The 17038-nt window shown below is 45.9% G+C and overlaps 2 protein-coding genes across 2 annotated transcripts; both read left to right on the top strand.

Moving 5' to 3' along the window:
* The first annotated feature begins 10321 nt into the window (after nucleotides 1-10321).
* Nucleotides 10322-13770, top strand: LOC101763362 (glycine-rich cell wall structural protein 1.0-like). Its single transcript, XM_022825070.1, has 4 exons — nucleotides 10322-10642; nucleotides 10948-11099; nucleotides 12484-13165; nucleotides 13430-13770. The coding sequence occupies exons 1-4, from the start codon at nucleotides 10564-10566 to the stop codon at nucleotides 13558-13560; spliced, it is 1044 nt and encodes a 347-aa protein (XP_022680805.1). The 5' UTR covers nucleotides 10322-10563; the 3' UTR covers nucleotides 13561-13770.
* A 1714-nt stretch (nucleotides 13771-15484) lies between these two features.
* LOC101763763 lies at nucleotides 15485-16591 on the top strand. The gene is made up of 3 exons (XM_004962331.2): nucleotides 15485-15601; nucleotides 15753-15808; nucleotides 15934-16591. The coding sequence occupies exons 1-3, from the start codon at nucleotides 15520-15522 to the stop codon at nucleotides 16435-16437; spliced, it is 642 nt and encodes a 213-aa protein (XP_004962388.1). The 5' UTR covers nucleotides 15485-15519; the 3' UTR covers nucleotides 16438-16591.
* Nucleotides 16592-17038: the final 447 nt, after the last annotated feature.

The raw sequence follows: 17038 nt of genomic DNA, 5'->3' as shown, positions 1-17038 counted from the left end.
GTGTAATGAGCTGCAAGTACTCGAGCTGGTGAAGCGGATAGCAGATCTGAAGGAACAAGGTCTTGCCGGTATTCGGTATTGGCATCGCATTCAACTTAATGAAGCGACGGATTCAGCTGCTGCAGCAACACTGTTGAAAGTGCATCTTGGCTCTCTAAGTGAGTTTTGGTGTTGATGACATGCATAATTAAGGAACTAATGATTTTATTGAGAACTTGATAGGCTCAAAGCAAAAAAAAAAAATAAAAAAAATGCCAGAAAGTATCCTGAATTTGTTGAAGAACGGTGTTGGAGCTTAAGAGAAGATCGTTTATCATTTTCTAATTTTGAATTTGGGTATAGGAACACCATACTATAAAGGGGGATGCAGCTTGTTGACTTGAAGACGTCAAAGTGTTCATTTGAAATACTAACCACCTATGAGAGACACCTTAATCACACACATGTACATGCAGTTTCTCTCAGATTTTGCATTTGTCGAAAGTTCCGACCTGGTGTCAGAAGTTCCGACAAGTGCTGGAAGTTCCTAGTAACTTCCAACAGAGGTTGCTCAGCAGATTTAATTAATTAGGGTCAGAAGTTCTGATAGTCACTTAGCAGCACAGCAACGGCTAGTTTTTGGGCTCGAGTATTTATACCCCCTCAGCCCCCTCTTCATTTGTTGCTGACCCAACCCGAAACAAACACCTCCAAGAGCATTCAATACTCCTCCCCACTCCCTACTTGAGCTAAATCTTTGAGAGTTTTGAGCTAGGACTTGGGTGAGAGAAGGATTTGAGGTGTGTGACTCTAGCTTTGAGTGTGAGGTCAACCAAGTTCATCTCAAGGTCACTTGAAGCATCTTCGATCTTCGATTCATGTTTGTTACTCTTGAAGCTTGCTTTTAGACAGTTCAACGTCACCTGTTTGAGCACCCTCTTCTTGTGGTGTGCCTGGGAAGTTTGTATTGCCCATCCTCTTGGAGGATTCATAGTAAGAGACTCAATCCTTCTTTGTGGTTGATTGAGAGGGGTAAAGGGTTAGTGAGAACCCGGCTCTTTGTGAGCTCCTCAACGAAGACGTAGCTTCCTTTGTGGGAGTGAATTTCAGTAAACAAATCTTTTGTCTCGTGTGCTTGTTGTGTTCTTCAAGTTCTTGTTGACCTAGAGCTTGATTTGTGCCGATCTATATTCTTGTGAAGTTTCTCTCATAAAGATCAGTTGTAGTAGTCTCTATACATCATTACTGAACTTTTGATTCAAATAGACTCTGCTGAAACCTGTTTAAATTTGAATTTCGTAGAGTACCTTTTACTCTGTCGGAAGTTCCGCCCCTGTATTGGAAGTTCCGGCACAGTGTCAGAAGTTCCGACATATTTAATTCTGCTGCGAAGAATTTTCAGGTGTTCAGATTGAGCCTATTCACCCCCCCTCTAGGCATCACACGATCGTTTCAGCTGTCACTTAGGCTACGAGTACACAGGCCTTGCTGATCCATCCAGATTCTCTTCTGATGAAATCAGTACAGACGAAGTCATGGTGAGGCTCAAGCGAATGTTCAAGAACGTGGGAGAGATCCCCACTATTATGCGGGAATTCAGCACCACCAACCCGCCAAAGCTTACCCGTGGCCGTAGCCCGCAAGTACTTATTTTAAAATTATTGGGTTTGCTAACTTGTCTTTCTTTGTAGGAAGATATTGCTTTGTACTTCTCTGCTCCTCCTCCTCCTGGATTCGAAGAATCTTGTGAAGCTGATTCTCATGTGTTTACGCAGGAAGTCATGATAGGCGATGACCGGGAAGAGGAGGTAGTCAAGTCTTCCAGCGGCACTAGTTCTGATGCCGCATATGAAGTCAAGGCTCAGCCATCTGCTAAGGCTGGGTCTTCCTCTGGAGCAAGGAAACGCTTGGCTGCTGATGAGCTTGAAGCCGCAATCCCTTCACCACCGAAGAAGAAACAGACCATCGCTGCGAAACAGGTCGTGAAGAAGTCTGTCACCGCAGAAGATATGCTGAAAGGATCTTGATGTCACCTGGAGGGGGGTGAATAGGAGAATTGACAAACTTTAATCCAAATTCAAACACCTTGAGCCTTGCTGCCTGGACACCGGTCAGACCGGTCTGAGGCAGTGAGGCACACCAAATTGATGCTTGATCCCCTATTCGACTTTTAGCACCAACAATCGTGAAGAGTGTCACTTGTAGATGATATTTGGCAGAATAAACTTGTCCCTGCACACAGGAATGACACACCCAAGTAGATCGGAGCGGAAGCACAAGTAAATGCTAGAATACAACAAGTAATGCAAACCGTAAAGAGGACACGAGGATTTGTTTATCCGAAGTTCAGATTCAACCAATGAATCCTACATCTCCATTGAGGAGCCTATTGAGATACGAGTCTTTTTCAACTCCCTCCCAACTAGCCGGGTCTCTTTCAACCACTTTCCTCATCTCCACTAGTTGATCTTTTCCCTTGCGGAGGCAAGATCGCAGCCCTCACAAACTTGCCGCTGCTCACCATATGTTGGGAGCTAGCCGGCGACACCTAGCTGTCTAGGAGGCAAACCTCCAAGAGTAACAAATGCTTCAAGGCTTTCTCAACACGAACCACAAGTGCTCAACCTATGGATGGCTTTCTCAGCTCACAATTGCTCTCAATTCACTTCTCTTTTCCACCCAACTCACAAGATTTCACTTAATTCACACAACCTCACAAAGAGGGGTTGGGGACAGCTTTTCTTGGCTTTGGCCTGTCTTAGAATGGTATAGGATTACTGTTTTTGCCTCAGGAGCAGCAACCTCCAAGAGTGGAGGTCGTGGGGTATAAATACCCCAAAGAGCAAAAACTAGCCGTTGGAACACCGGTCAGACCGGTCTGCTAGATCGATCAGACCAGTCTAACTCAAAAACTAGCCGTTGGTACTTAGACCGGTCAGACCCTGAGCCAGCCACAAAGCTCCTAACACTCACTCTTGTTGACCTAAAGGTTAAGCCAACCCTTGTTATGTGTTTTGTAATCTTTTAAATCACTCAAGGGTATCTCTTAGGGTGAAACTCACATGGGTCAACTAAGAGCACTTTTGGTGTTGTCAATAAGCTAATGTTGCATCCCTCTTGATAGTACGATATACTTATACTCAAGATGGAATATAAAAACCATATCATCCTCTTGAGTTTGTAAGTCTTCATTCTTGCCATACTTTGATTTTTGGATACTTGAGGGCTTCCAACATAATCTTCAACTTGAGCACATCCAACTTGAGCTAGTGACTTAAGGCTTCCTTTCGTCCACAATAAAGTATATTTGAAGTCTTTAGTCACTCCATTTTACCAACTATGATAGACTAGATGCATTGCATTGCTTCCCTCGGTAAGGCCTAGAAATGATACCTCGAAACCCCCCGGATACTAGTTACTTCACTCCAGCAATATGCCCATGGCACAAGCTGTCGCTTATCCAAAGGTTGCTTAATCCCTCGTCTCTAGTATCTCGTTTGATTTCTTCACCCATTCTAGCCACATTGAGTTTAGCTTTGCTTTGACACCAATAGTTAAATCCCATTTGAAGTCTTCTTCAAAGGCTCGATCTAGGTTGATAAAGAAACTTCCATGAATTGCAATCTTCCACTTAATAAGACCAATATGTAGATCATAAGCTCGTGTCTTTTAGCATGTCCTTATGAAGTCTTGAAATTTCCATCTATGAATATTTCGAACTTTTCTTGATGACCCCTTTTCTTTTGATAACACAAGCTAACAATTTGCTTGGTAAGTTATAGATCAAAATATAAAAACTCATCCCCAAGCATCATTCAACTCTTGCTTGTTGTTGTTCTGTAATTTGTCTTTAAGGGATCACATACTTGCTTGCTACCTTCATTATGTGCCATATGATACTCATTCACTTGATAAGTCAATATTGCAATATGACTATAAGAATAAACTCCTGCTCACAAACTTAGACAAACAAGTTAGTCCTTTAATCATTTTGTCATCCAATTCACCAAAACCCACTTAGGGGCCTAGATGCATTTTCATATGCCTCCCATGGTAATTACTTATGAGGAAGGACAAGATCCTAAGGATTGTGTAATCCTAGTAGGTGATTCCAATATCACCACCGTGTCTGCTCAAGATGATATTGGTGGTTTGCAGGTACTCGAGGCGACGACAGATGCTGAAAAGGCGGATGCTCTAGCTATGCAAGATAGGTTGCCAGTCATCAAGGAGGTGATCAACATTGAAGATGATCCGGAGCCTTCTGAATTGGTGGTGAACCCTACCGGCGCAAGAACAACTCGAACATTAGAGGCGGTGGCTAAGGCTGGCAATGATCGTGCTGCGACCATTCCAGCCGCGCCAAAGAGACCGTCTCCTACCATCAAGCCGATGCGCCTTACAGGAGAACCCTTTTTGAAGTTGAGGAGATCTACAAGGTATGTCTTGCTGCTCCTTTGAGTACTAATTATAGCTCATGATCGACTTGTTGTGTCTCTAAAACTTTATCTTATGCAAGAAATCCTCTAATATGGACCTTGGAGGGCCTAGCTTAAGGCTCGTGACCATGGCGGTAGCCTCTCAGTCTAGGATGTTGCCCCAGCCCAAGAAAGTCCACAGCCGAAGAATCAACCCGCGACGATAAGTAGTCCAGGTGCTGTGTCTTTTGTAGCAGCGTTGATGCAAGATGTCATATCATCTTTAACTAACGTTGTGGTGCCAGCCCCTGAGCGACAAGCACTCGAAGAAGTGACGACAACTACCTCTGGCACCATGGCTACTCTCGTAGCCCCAGGTGGAAATTGAAACGGCGACAGTTTTGGAAGTCATGGCTATCGACACATATTCCGAGCCAGGTCTCTCGACAAACCTTGCTGTGGTTCCGCTCAGCAGAACTAATTCCGAAGCTGGCGTGGATCCTCTATCGGCTGGAGAAATTCATCTTGAAGATATCCAGCTGATCGACTACCCTTTTCTGCACGTGGATGTGGTTGTTGGAATGATGGAGATGCACCGTCATATCGGTGCTTATGCAGAGTTATGCTTAATCGGGCTTCTTCCATTGACACATAGCTTGCAATTAGTATCCATGCCTTGATACGAGTACACACATGATTGAGCCATGAGTTGAGGGCGTGGAGTCCCATTCAGTGGAAGATATACTCATGGATGTGTCGGAGAAGCTTTCAGAAGATGGCCAAGTCAATCTCCCAGCAGGTGTTGAGCTTCGTGAAGTCGTTCTACCTGAAAGCCGATTTGACACCCAATGCTGAGGGCGTGGCGGATGACTGTACTGATGAAGCTCTTCAATAATATATGCGGGAGATGCCCCAATTGCTGAAGAAGTGGCCAAATAATTGAACCTTGAGTAGATTTGTTTCAAGCAAACATTAGTATTCTAAAGAAAACGATTATGGATGCTTGATGTATAATATATAATGTTGTCTTTGCGCAATTATTTTTTGCTTTGCGACTTATTTTCTTTAGTGCCTCTCACAATTAATCTGATGCTTGCGCATACGATTAATGTGAGTGTCTGCGCACAAGGCTTCTTTTGTGAGCCTCATCAGATGCACATTGTAGAATACTTTTAAAATAGCATTCACCTTTTGTGGGTTGCGAGTACTCAGGCTATCTGGTAAGTAGACCATTGGACGAGTAGTCTCTTCAGGGTTTCGTCGACTAGAGCCTATCTTTACAATCTCTCTGGGTTGTATTGATGTTGCGCTCTAGAAAACCTGGAACTGCGAACTTGTTATTACAAGCCGCGACTAGATAGATTTATCTGGTGAATAGTTACTCAAGTAGTTAATTAACTCCTGAGGTACTGATGGCTTCTTTTTTGCAAGTCGCTAAGGGATAGATTTGTCCAATGAGTTAACTAACTCATGAAGTTTACTGCAGACTTGCTTTGCAAGCCATGATTAGACAATTTTATCCAGTGAGTTGAATAACTCATTAAAATTTTACAGACTTGTTATTACAATCCGTGGGTGACTTTTGCCTTGGGAGATGAATAGATCTGAGGAGTTTTGCGGACTTGTTATTACAAGCTGCGATTTGGGCAGTTTTGCCCAGGGAGCTGAATAGCTCGTTAGGATTACTGCGAACTTGCTTCTGCAAGCCGCAATTGGACAAATTTGTCCCAGTAAGGTTGTATAACCTTTTTGTGAACTGCAGACTTGCTTCCGCAAGTCACGATTGGACGATTCTATCCAATGAGTTGAATAACTCATTGGGATTTTGCAAACTTGTTATTACAAGCCGCACTTGGGCAATTTTGCCTAGAGAGCTGAATAGCTCTGTGAACTTGCTTGTACAAGCCGCAATAAGACAGAAATAAGTAGTCGAATTATGATAAAAAAATATGACTACTTCATTGAATTGTAATTCTACAACTAGGGCCGATGGCCGATTTACATGAATATGTAAATCCGATTTATGGGAAAAAACGACGAGTTGTCGACATCTTCACCAGAGAGATGTTGGAGCCTATACGACCCAAGTCCAGTGACCTTGGAGACGACGAACGGTCCCTCCCATGGTGAGTTTAGCTTGTGAAGCCCCTTGGTGTCTTGGATACGCTTCAGGACCATATCGCCTATATTGAACGAACGTTCTTTGACGTTGCGATCATGATAGCAGCGGATTCCTTCAAGGTACCTTAACTGGATGAGTGTTGCACAGCAAGCTTCTTCGAGGCTGTCTAAGTCTAGACGCCTTATTTCTTCTGCTGCACCTTCCTCGTACTGCTCGACTGTTGGGGATTCCCAGATGATGTCGGTAGGTAGGATAGCTTTAGATCCTTAGATCAAAAAAATAGGGTGATGTTATGTCCAATTAGCTTCCAAGCATGACAAATGTACAAGGAATTACCTGCCTTAATTAACACCATCTCTATACATGCAAGCAAAGTACTAATGAGGAAATTCAGGGTAGCTCGTTTGAATGAATTTTTTATGAAGCAAGTAGACTTGGAAGTCTCTTTTAGTGGTGAACGACATGTATCTGATGACGAGACGCTTATGATAATTCTATTGATCTAAGATCTACTATCATTTGTGTGGTACGTGTTGGTGTTTAGATCCGGCAACATACCGAGGGGGTACCCAAGATCGTGTTTTGGTTGGTGGAGCTCATCGAGATCAGGAACTCGAAGGTAAATGCAGACATACTGGTTCGGGCTGCTAGATTGCATAATACCCTATGTCCTATGTGTTGGTTGGATTGAATTGCCTTGGCGGGGTCCCTACCTCACCTTATATTGCCAGGGGCAGGGTTACAAGTCAGTTGGTTACAAGAATACTAGTCGGATACGACTAGAGGAGTTCTACTCTTATTACAACGAGTACTTTTCTAATCCTCGACTAGTTCCTATTTTTTCATGTAGACTACGCCGCCCTGCACCATGGTTTTCATGTCCGATGCGTCTCGGTGTCTAGCTCTATATTTAGAATTGTCCAAACCTTCTGGTGAACCCATAGATGTATGTACAACAGCACATGTTTACAGGGATAAGATGAGTGCATGAACTAACCATATAGCTCAACTCAGCTCGAAATGTTTCTTGTGGTGCAATCTACCGAACCAGATTTGATTTTTCAACTCAACGTGGATGCTCGTATTTTTCTTTATTTATTACAAGAATTAATTGCACTATATATTATTATTTTAGTGGTAGACGACGCACATGTGAGTAGATAGGTGCATGTGGTGATTCCGTTAATCTCAATATCCACTGGTTCGATCTTTTGAAGATGTTCATAGGATATAGAGGTAGGGTTGCGTGTGTATATTAATATGGGTGAGTACGCGTGGGTGTATGTACGTAGGTGTTTGTTTATGTATTGTGTTTTGCATAGAAAAAAAAAAGAAGTGTGACTTCCTACGTCTACGGTTATCTTCAGCGAAGATACACAGGGGGAATTACTTAGTGGAAGCACACTGTCAGCAAGGTACTTAATTTTGCACTCAAAGTAGAGTTTGCTTGCGCGTGTAAAGGACAGTTGGAGTTGAGTCGAAGGTGGCAAGCAGATAAAATAAACTAATCAGATTCGCGTAGTCAGTCGCACTTATGCACAAAAGTTGCAAAAAGGGAAAAGTATTTGCTGAAGATATACTGATGAATATGTTGGACCTTTATTCTTATGTGGACCGATCAAACAGGAGCAAAGAGCCAGGCGAACGACTGAACGTGCGTTCCATTTGGCCGGCGAACAGGGGGCACAGGTGGGCGAGGCGGTGTCGATGAAGTGAACCTGCAGTCCCGCACTCCCGCGCATCCCGCTGCGGACGCACGATGGCGTCGGTGGACGCCCGCGCGAGCGCGACCGACGGTTTCTCTCTTCGTCTTCTCCACCCGGTCTCGCTCCGCCGGTCTCTGGGCTCGCGCGCGCATGCTCCAGTCTCCAGGCCCCAATCGGGTGGGCCTCGGAGCAGGCTCTTGTCTCACCCAGCTACTCCTCCCGTGTTGTGTTTCCATCGCTGTTCCGGTGTTCCCTCCCGTAAGTAAGCGCAACAAGCCGACAAGCCATGGATGCTGGGCTCGTCGTCGACGGACACACATATATAGGGACGGTCGGATACTCGGATGGACGGTCGGATACTCGGATGGACGGTCGAGTGATTGTTACGTAGATGAGCGTACAAGTACATATACGTTCAGAACGTAACCTCGCATGCCCTGCCGTGGACACAGGTAAACATGCAGACACGGCACGAAGTTTCTCGAACCAATCGCGTGCGAAATATAATATTCGCGTTATATTCTTTCTTGGGGTAGGGGAGAGGAGAAGAGAAGAGAAGAAATGGTTTCGAAGGGGAAGAAAAAAAAAGTCAAGGTCGTGCCAACCTGCTGGTGCTACGTATGGATTACTGCTTGATGACGATGTAGGAGCTGAGCGAAAACAATGCCGCAGGCACGTTGTTCTAGAGCATGCACGAGCACCTGCCTGCTGGCTGCGTGCGTGCAGGGGGCAGGCCTGACTCTGACTCCCCCCAGCTCGCGGCACGGTCGTGGTTGTAGGTGGGATCCGGTTGGTAGCTAGCCGGGTTGGAAAACGCCACTCACGCGTCGTGGGTGTCGTACAGATGCAGGTGGCGCGGCGGCAGCTAGCTAGATCCGGCGATGATCTCACCACCCCTGACCCTGATCATTGCAATGTTCATGCGTGTGCTCGTGGAAATAAAAATCGATCAGAGGAATGCTTGCGCGCCGCGCGGTCAAGGGTGAGCTCAACGCCCCCCTCCGGTTCCGCGCAAGGAGCGCGACGCCGTCGGCCGTCCGGGGGAGTTGAGTCGTGCTGGACCTGGGCGGACCCCCGACGGCCGACGCCGTGGCGATGTCAGCGCCGCGCACGGTAGCTTGCGAAGCAACAACCATCGGGCATCGGCCACCGAGGCACGGACGTACACGTACGCCACCGTATCCTGGATGCTTACGTGGCGCCACGAGGCTCCAACTATCGATGGCCATTGCAGCATGCCGATTATATTAGTTTTGGTTCAATGGCAATAATAAAAGAACACTAGCTCTAGTTCCTTTTTCAAATACGGTAGGAGATGGATCGGATATATTTTTTTGGTTCAAGTTTACAAACACGAAGCCCATTGAAGTCGACACAATTGTTGCCAAGAAGTGCTGGTCACGAATAAATCTCTCTCTCTATGTAACTTCTCATTTTTCTATTGTGTGGCATTTTCTTCTCAAAACTTCTCTGTTCAGCTAGCAGTACTAAAACACCCTCGATTTTCTTTGGTGATGACAGATAAACTATATGATTATTTTTATGTCACGCATATAATTATTTTTTTTAAACGCAGTACACACAGAGCCCGCTTAACCAAGATCAATTGTAACTTTGTGGACTTCAACACATATTTCACCACTAACCTACTCCTACCACGCTGCCGCAGGACAATTTTTCTGTCTGTTGTATAGTTAAAATCACATTATTGTTGATTATAAGTGGTTTAACAACCGTACTAGCATTACGCATCTCGTGTGCCATTGTACATACCGGCACAACCTACTTAAGTTACATACAGAATTTGGACAACCTATCAATCTTGTCGTGGTAGAAAATTCTGTACCTTCGATGGAAGCCCTGAACACTTCAGCATCAGGCTACTGTACGGCGTCCAATATAGTCAAGAGAACTAGGCAGGAACCAGAACCTATGCCTGTTTAGGTATGATTTATGCACGCTTCCCAGGAAACAGGTCTCAGGAACAAGTGGATGGTAGTTGGTTCTTGTGTACCAAACACTGGCACAAACCATCACACACCAGCAGTTTTATAGCAGCTCAAGCTACCACTCAGTTTTCCAGTTCCAGGTCCTGATCGAACTCCTCCGACTATTGGTTCCTGCAGTCACATTTCACGACATAAATAGCATGCGTCCCATGTTTCCCAAGGAGCAAGCCATTTCCATTGTCTTGTTTGCTTAAGAAAGCCTTGACACACTACAAGCTTATATGCAGCCAGTTGCATCTGCAAGACCTGTGTATGTATACGGATTGCACATGGTTTTAGGTTGTAGTGTAAGCATAAAGGTGTGAGATTCATACTCACAGCTACCTGCCATGGTTGCATTCAAGCTGAGGCTGAGACATTTGTGTTTCACAGTTGTGCTTTCATCCATTGCTATCTCTTGTTGCAGAGGTAAGCCAGCTAGCTTCAGTTTAGTACATTTTTGCATAGCTTTGTTGAGCACTTGTGTTGTCTCTCTCCAAGACTCCAATTACTTACTTTGACTTTGTTTGCCTGGGTTAAAATTTAACTTCCAATTTAAATTTCAACCGTGGAAAGTTTAAGTTTTTTCCTAACAGAGCCAAAATTGTGAGGCATTTCAGAGATGTTAAGGCTTTCCAAAGTAGGCTATCTATTTGCTTCGTGGTCACACTCACACTTGAGACTTGACATGCATAACTTGTTGAACACTTTGGTTGTTTCTCTAAACAATGCAGGACAAGGAGGAGGAGGTGGTGCTGGTGCTGGTGCTGGTGCCGGCGCTGGTGGTGCTGGGGCAGGGGGAGCAGCAGGAGGTGCAGTGGTGCCCGGATCACAGGATGCGATCCAGATTTTGGCACAGGCTGCTCTCTGCTTTGACAATAGACCGGTAATGATTGTCTCACAGTCTCACCTGCATTCTAAGCTAAACTCATCACACCAACTGGGCTCTCTATGAGTGTACACATAAACAAGGTTCTAGGTGACTAAGCCCCCTTTGGCACGGCTCATCGGGCGGCTTCTCGAGCGGCTTTTGATGAAACCGTGCCAAACGGTGCACCTCAAAATGGCTCGCGACAAAAAGCCGGGCAGAAGCCCCGCAAAATGCGGTGAGTGTGTTCCTCCCTGCGCGAGAAGCCAAAAGTAGTGACTTATCGCGGCTCCTCCCCATCCGAACGTGTCCAATTCCATCGCTATCCTCGGGACTGACCGGCATGGGATGCGGGGCTTACCTGGCGGCGAGGCGGAGCACCTGACCTGCGGCGGGGCGTAGTGCTGGTCGGCGGCGAGACTGAGCCTGCGTGCATGAGCGCCGGCTGGCTTGGGGCGGACCGATGGCGGGTGGAGCACCGGCGAGACGGCGCCAGCAGCACCGGCGGTGGCACGATGTGCCTGATGCACCGGCGGAACGGCGTGATTCCGTGGGGCGCAGCACCAGCGGCGTCGGCCGGTGGGAGGAGGGGATGCTGGGCCAGAGGTGGAGGCGCGTTGGAGGGGGCAGGAGGACCGGAGGTGGGGACGCAGGTGAGGGGCTGGAGGACCACGAAGATAAGGTTGGAGAAGAAAGAGAAATAAGAAATGAAGAGAAAGGAAAGACAAATAAGAGAGGAAGAGAAATAGGAAGAAAAGAAAGAAAAAAATAAAAGGGTATTGTGAACATTTTACATCTTATATATATATATATGTCAGGAGAAGTTATTTTGCTAAATGTTTTCCTAACAAGTTAGAGCTAGAAAAAGCCGCTTCACCAGAGGAGCTAGAGCCAAAGCCATTTTTTCACAAGGCAGAGCTGTACCAAACGGACCCTAAAACATCCCATCCCAGTGACACATCTGCATCAATCATGTTTACGAATAATACGATCTTGGCGTGATGTACTATTGCTAATTTCCCAGCTTAGGCGATGTCTTTTAATTCGTTTTTACAATCCCCTTCCTAAGTTCATCAATGTCTGCCCATTTCCCAGTAACCCCTGAAGCATGAAGCCTTATATCGTTACTGCTAATAAATGAGCAAAAGTCCCTAATTCAACACACGTCAGTTAACAATTTTATTTTGTGATCAAACTAAGATAGTCGTGGTAATGAACTAATGATAGTTTAACTTCTGCAAGATTGTAGCATGCAGCGTGACATGCTATACTTTCATTCCTTTCCAGATAGCTTTTCTTTCCTTTTCTTTCCTGCTTATATTTGGTTCTAGATAAATGGACAACCTCAAAAGAAAAATGCAAATGGACACTCTACTGAAGAAGGAAATAAGTTGCCTGACAGGTGATGAACGGGTGCCTCCAAGCAATGGGCATCAACGTCAATGGCAACGGCGGCGGAAACAGTAACAGCAACGGCAACGGTGGCAGTGGTAATGGCAGCGGCGGCAACGGCAGCGGTGTCAGTGGCAATGGCGGCGGCGGCGGCGGCGGCGGCGGCAACGGCAACGGTGGCAGTGGCAATGGCGGCGGCGGCGGCGGCAATGGCAACAGCAATGGCAGTGGTGGAAACAGTAACGGCAACGGTGGCAGTGGCAATGGCAGTGGTGGCAACAGCAACGGCAACGGCGGCAATGGCAACATGGCGAGCATGTGCCAGGGGCCGTGCTTCGGGCAGATGATGCTGATGATGAACTGTGTGAACGGCATCCTGGGCAACATCCAGGGCTACAGCCCCGGCCTCATGCAGGGCGTCCAGGCCGTCTTCCAGATGTCCTGCGGCAATGTCGGCAACGGCCAGCAGGGCGGCGGCGGGGGTGCCGGCGGTGCGGGTGGAGCCGGTGGTGGTGGAGTTGGTGGTGGAGGTGCCGGAGGTGCTGGTGGAGCCAGTGGTGGAGGCGCTGGCGGTGCTGGTGGAGCTGGTGGCGGAGGTGCTGGTGGTGTCAGTGGCGGCGGAGGTGCTGGCGGTGCCGGCAGTACGGCCAGCAGTGCTGTTGCTCCTGGTGGTACTACGAATCGTAACGGAGGTGAACGCCATTTTTCCTGAGCAAATCCTCCTTGTTTACAGATAGATTATACATGCTGAGTAGACAGACTTGCCAGAGCACAAGAACACATCATAGTACTTAATTCTCACACAAATAGTGTTTAGTTTCTGAATGAACTAAGGCAATAACGTGTCATAAACAGAATATGGCGGATTGAAATGGGACGAACAAAGTCTGGGCTGATTTTTGCTTATTGAATTGAGGTCACTGTAATATTAATTAATTTGCTATTTCCACCTGCAGGCTCACACGTGGCGGTAAGCAATCTAGGTGAGACAACCAGCAGCGCGGGCGGGCCCACGGCCAGCCTCACCATCGGGTTTCCTTCGGCGCTAGTGACTTGGACATGTATCTGGCTACTGCGGCTATTCTAGCTTTGATGGAATTGATTAGTGATGAGAACGGTGCAAGAAGATGTAATTCGTTTCTTTACCTCTAGGCAGCGTAGTAGAAATTTCGATTCTACCGCCCGTGGAGATTTTATATTTAAAGCCAGCATGTGACTTTCCCGTTTGGATTGACAATGTGTAATGTTTCTTCAACTTTCAAATACACGAAATGACAAAAAAGACTTTATTTAGATATAACGAATGTAACAATATCTCATCTCTCAAAAGAGTTGGCACAAGGGGTACTACTTCATAATTCACGGAAAAAATATAATTGGCAAATACAGGTTATGTCGACACAAAAAGGTTTTATTTAGATAATGTAGCTAGTAGTCGCTGGTTCTGCAAATGAGTTGGAGGAAGGGGTTCTATGCAAGAAAAATACTACTTTATCAGCTCCTAAATATATTTTCACTGTGGACTTTCAGATGCGACGTTTCCCCGATCATCTCATTTAAAAAATTAAATAAATATTTTTAGGTTTATTTTATCATTAAATGTACTCTAAGCATGGACTATATTTTTTTTTGCATATTAACACTAAATTCTTTAACAAGACAAATAATGACCGAACGGTGATAAACATTTGGGAACTAAGGGAATATTTGGTGAATACTCCCTCCGTTCCACTAGATTTATAGATATTATTATGCATCTAGATACAGTGTATGTCTAGATGCATAATAATATCTATGAATTTAGAAAAGTCAAAACGACCCTGTCTAGATGCATAATAATATCTATGAACCTAGAAATTCTAGCCAAAACGACCTACAATTTGGAACAGAGGGAGTACATGTTATGTTAATATCTGGATCCAAACTTTAAACTCTCTGCCTTCCTGAATTTCCTCCACTAAACAATGCACGAGCGGACCCAATGTAAGAATTGAGAGAGAGGGTAGCTCAAGAAACTTAAATTATGAAGCATGTACGGTGAAAAAAATGTTAATCGCCTTTGCTTCGAAAAATTGAGTGAGGGTGCCCTCACTAGAGTATACTTGGGTCCGCCCCTAGCAATTGAGAAGAACGGCACCAATGTTGTCAGATACTATCCTCTATACAAACATAAAAATCTTACGCCAAAAAAAAAATACAAACATAAAAATCACACAATTACTGACTATAGGCACCTCTATAAAGTAGAAAGTACAAACTATAAACTATGCAACTGCAATATATATAAATATTGAATACCCCTGATTGGCAGTGATTGTCAAGGAATGTTTTCGTGCAAGGAAGCTTATAGCAGAGCGCTCGGTGATCATATCACCGTTAGCCCGTTAAAACTGACAACGATTTGGGTACGAAAATTTCATCTTGCACTGGCAACCAAGAGATGTCAGTTTTGACTTGGCAAGAGTGCATTATGACTCCTCCTTGGGCTACACTACTCGTTTTCCTCCCGCGTCGTGCACAAAATCTGCGAGAAAAGCTTAGAGAGTCAGGAGACCAATACCGTTCATCTAAATAAAGTGGGAACTTGAATAAGTAACGTCTCACATCTGAAGAGTGTCTGAAACAACTCTGAAAACGTCAGTACCGAATTTCAGAGCTTCGGGCTCATCACCACTAGACCTTTGGCTTGCGCCAACCGTATCTGTCCATTCAGATGTAGCATAAATTTTGCAAGAAATCATTCATAAAGTAGAATTTTGCACACAAGTTAATAACATGTGCAGCATCGCTCAAAGTTTTCCTTTTCTTTTGAGGAAATTACATTGCTCAAAGTTAGAGCATAGGCGATTCTTCCAGAAAAAGTTTAACAAAGAGTGTATAATTGAGCATCCTTTGGAGTATGCGTAGGACTAGGTTGGTAAAAAACATTGTTTTCACAAGATCAACACGCATGCTCAAACGGCCATATATAACCGAAACACAGGCTAATTTAGAGGCAATAGCGAGCCTAACAAACTCTGCTCATCACCAGCCTCCTCTCAAAGCAATGGCCTCTCAAAGAAGTGCTACCTTGTTATTAGCCTCGCTAGCCTTTGTCATTTGCACATTGATCGCACGTTGCTCCTCCAGTGAGTGATGTTTTTCATAACATGATGTTTGAGCTATGAATTTCATTTCATAACATGATGTTTTTCCTTGATGTTGAAGTAAAACTCTGGAACATATCGTCCCTGAAAAATCTGCAGAAAATCTGAAACATCTTTTTCTCCATTTTTGCAGGCAAAGAAGCCATGGAGTTGTTCGAGAGAGCGTGCCATTGCTTCGATGATCCCAATGTAAGTCATCAAACTGCTAAGTTCTAGGCTAAATGGCAATAGAACAGTTGATTTCTTGCAACAGATGTATGTTCCTGAAATATGTGACGTCTTCATGCATGACAACAACAACAATGCGTGCGCAGATCTACGGGCACTGCGCGGAGGAGTTCAGGCTGAACGCGGAGGGCGCGTTCCACGTGCAGCGGACCGAGGTCGACGAGTATTGCGGCGGGCCCTGCCTGGAGGAGACGAAGCTGGCGCTGCAGTGCGTGGAGGAGGTGGCCGCCGAGAACTTCCGGTTCTCCAACGGCGCGTCGGTGCTGGCGGTGAGGCAGGCGCTCGGCACGGGCTGCGGCTACGGCCCCGACAGAGGGACCTTCGAGATCCGCGAGCGCAGAGACTGCATCGGCGGCGGCGCAGGCGAGTACTACCACCGCAACCACGCGCAGGAGAAGCCGGTCGCCGGCGGCGGCAGGTACTACGGCGAGGGGGACGAGCAGCCGTACGAGCAGGGCGCCGGCTACGGCGAGGGCGAGGAGCACTGCTACGGGTACGGGGACGCGGGCAGGCTAGCGGAGCGCCGCGGCATCCTGCTGCAGATAATGCCGGTGCTCGTCGCCTCTGCGGCGCTGCTCCTCAAACTCTGATTTCGGCTTGCACGTACTGCCAGGGTGTTAGATCCTGTTGTATGATGTTTGGTACTTCTTTTTTTGTTCGTTTCTATACTTGTCATTTTGCACATCGGTACGAGCTGTAGCACACGTCTTTTACAGGGTTATCTGAATATGATACGATATAGTACTACTCCTGTTTCACTACATTTGTTCGTCGGCTGATCGCTTTCGGAGAAAACGTCTCACAATTTTTGTGTGCTTGCAATGCTCTGCACAGTGTAAATGGGTTATTGAGGACAGATTGAGGAGTGTTGAAGGGATAGTGCCTGAGAGGTGGTTTGCACCCAATCCTAATGCCTCGAGACCACTGAGCTTGCCAAGGGCCTCAGGTATTATGGTACTCTCAAGGTGGTTCGAGGTAAACCACGTTTGTCGGAGTGCTGAAAGGTAGGCAAGTGTTGGAGGGATTGCCCCACTGAGGTTGTTCTTCTTAAGGTGTATGATCCTGAGACTTGACAAGCCTCTAACCAAGCTGGGACTTCTCCAGTGAGCATGTTTGAGTCCAGACTGGTACTTTCAAGCCTAGTGCAGTTCTTCAAGTTGGCATTACTTCACCATGAAATGAGTTGTTGGG

The sequence above is a fragment of the Setaria italica genome, chromosome III (assembly GCF_000263155.2).
Source record: "Setaria italica strain Yugu1 chromosome III, Setaria_italica_v2.0, whole genome shotgun sequence".
Lineage (NCBI taxonomy): Eukaryota > Viridiplantae > Streptophyta > Magnoliopsida > Poales > Poaceae > Setaria > Setaria italica.
The sequence above is the reverse complement of the archived record's forward strand: the minus strand, read 5'-3'. Positions and strand labels throughout refer to the sequence as shown.

What these genes read in the sequence shown, in the direction of transcription:
- LOC101763362 (XM_022825070.1), top strand. Translation starts at nt 10,564, where the DNA reads ATGGTTGCATTCAAGCTGAGGCTGAGACATTTGTGTTTCACAGTTGTG. An exon ending in TCTGCTTTGACAATAGACCG is followed by an intron (nt 11,100 to 12,483) that starts GTAATGATTGTC and finishes GTTGCCTGACAG; the next exon opens with GTGATGAACGGGTGCCTCCA. An exon ending in TACTACGAATCGTAACGGAG is followed by an intron (nt 13,166 to 13,429) that starts GTGAACGCCATT and finishes TTCCACCTGCAG; the next exon opens with GCTCACACGTGGCGGTAAGC.
- LOC101763763 (XM_004962331.2), top strand. Translation starts at nt 15,520, where the DNA reads ATGGCCTCTCAAAGAAGTGCTACCTTGTTATTAGCCTCGCTAGCCTTT. An exon ending in GATCGCACGTTGCTCCTCCA is followed by an intron (nt 15,602 to 15,752) that starts GTGAGTGATGTT and finishes CCATTTTTGCAG; the next exon opens with GCAAAGAAGCCATGGAGTTG. An exon ending in ATTGCTTCGATGATCCCAAT is followed by an intron (nt 15,809 to 15,933) that starts GTAAGTCATCAA and finishes ATGCGTGCGCAG; the next exon opens with ATCTACGGGCACTGCGCGGA.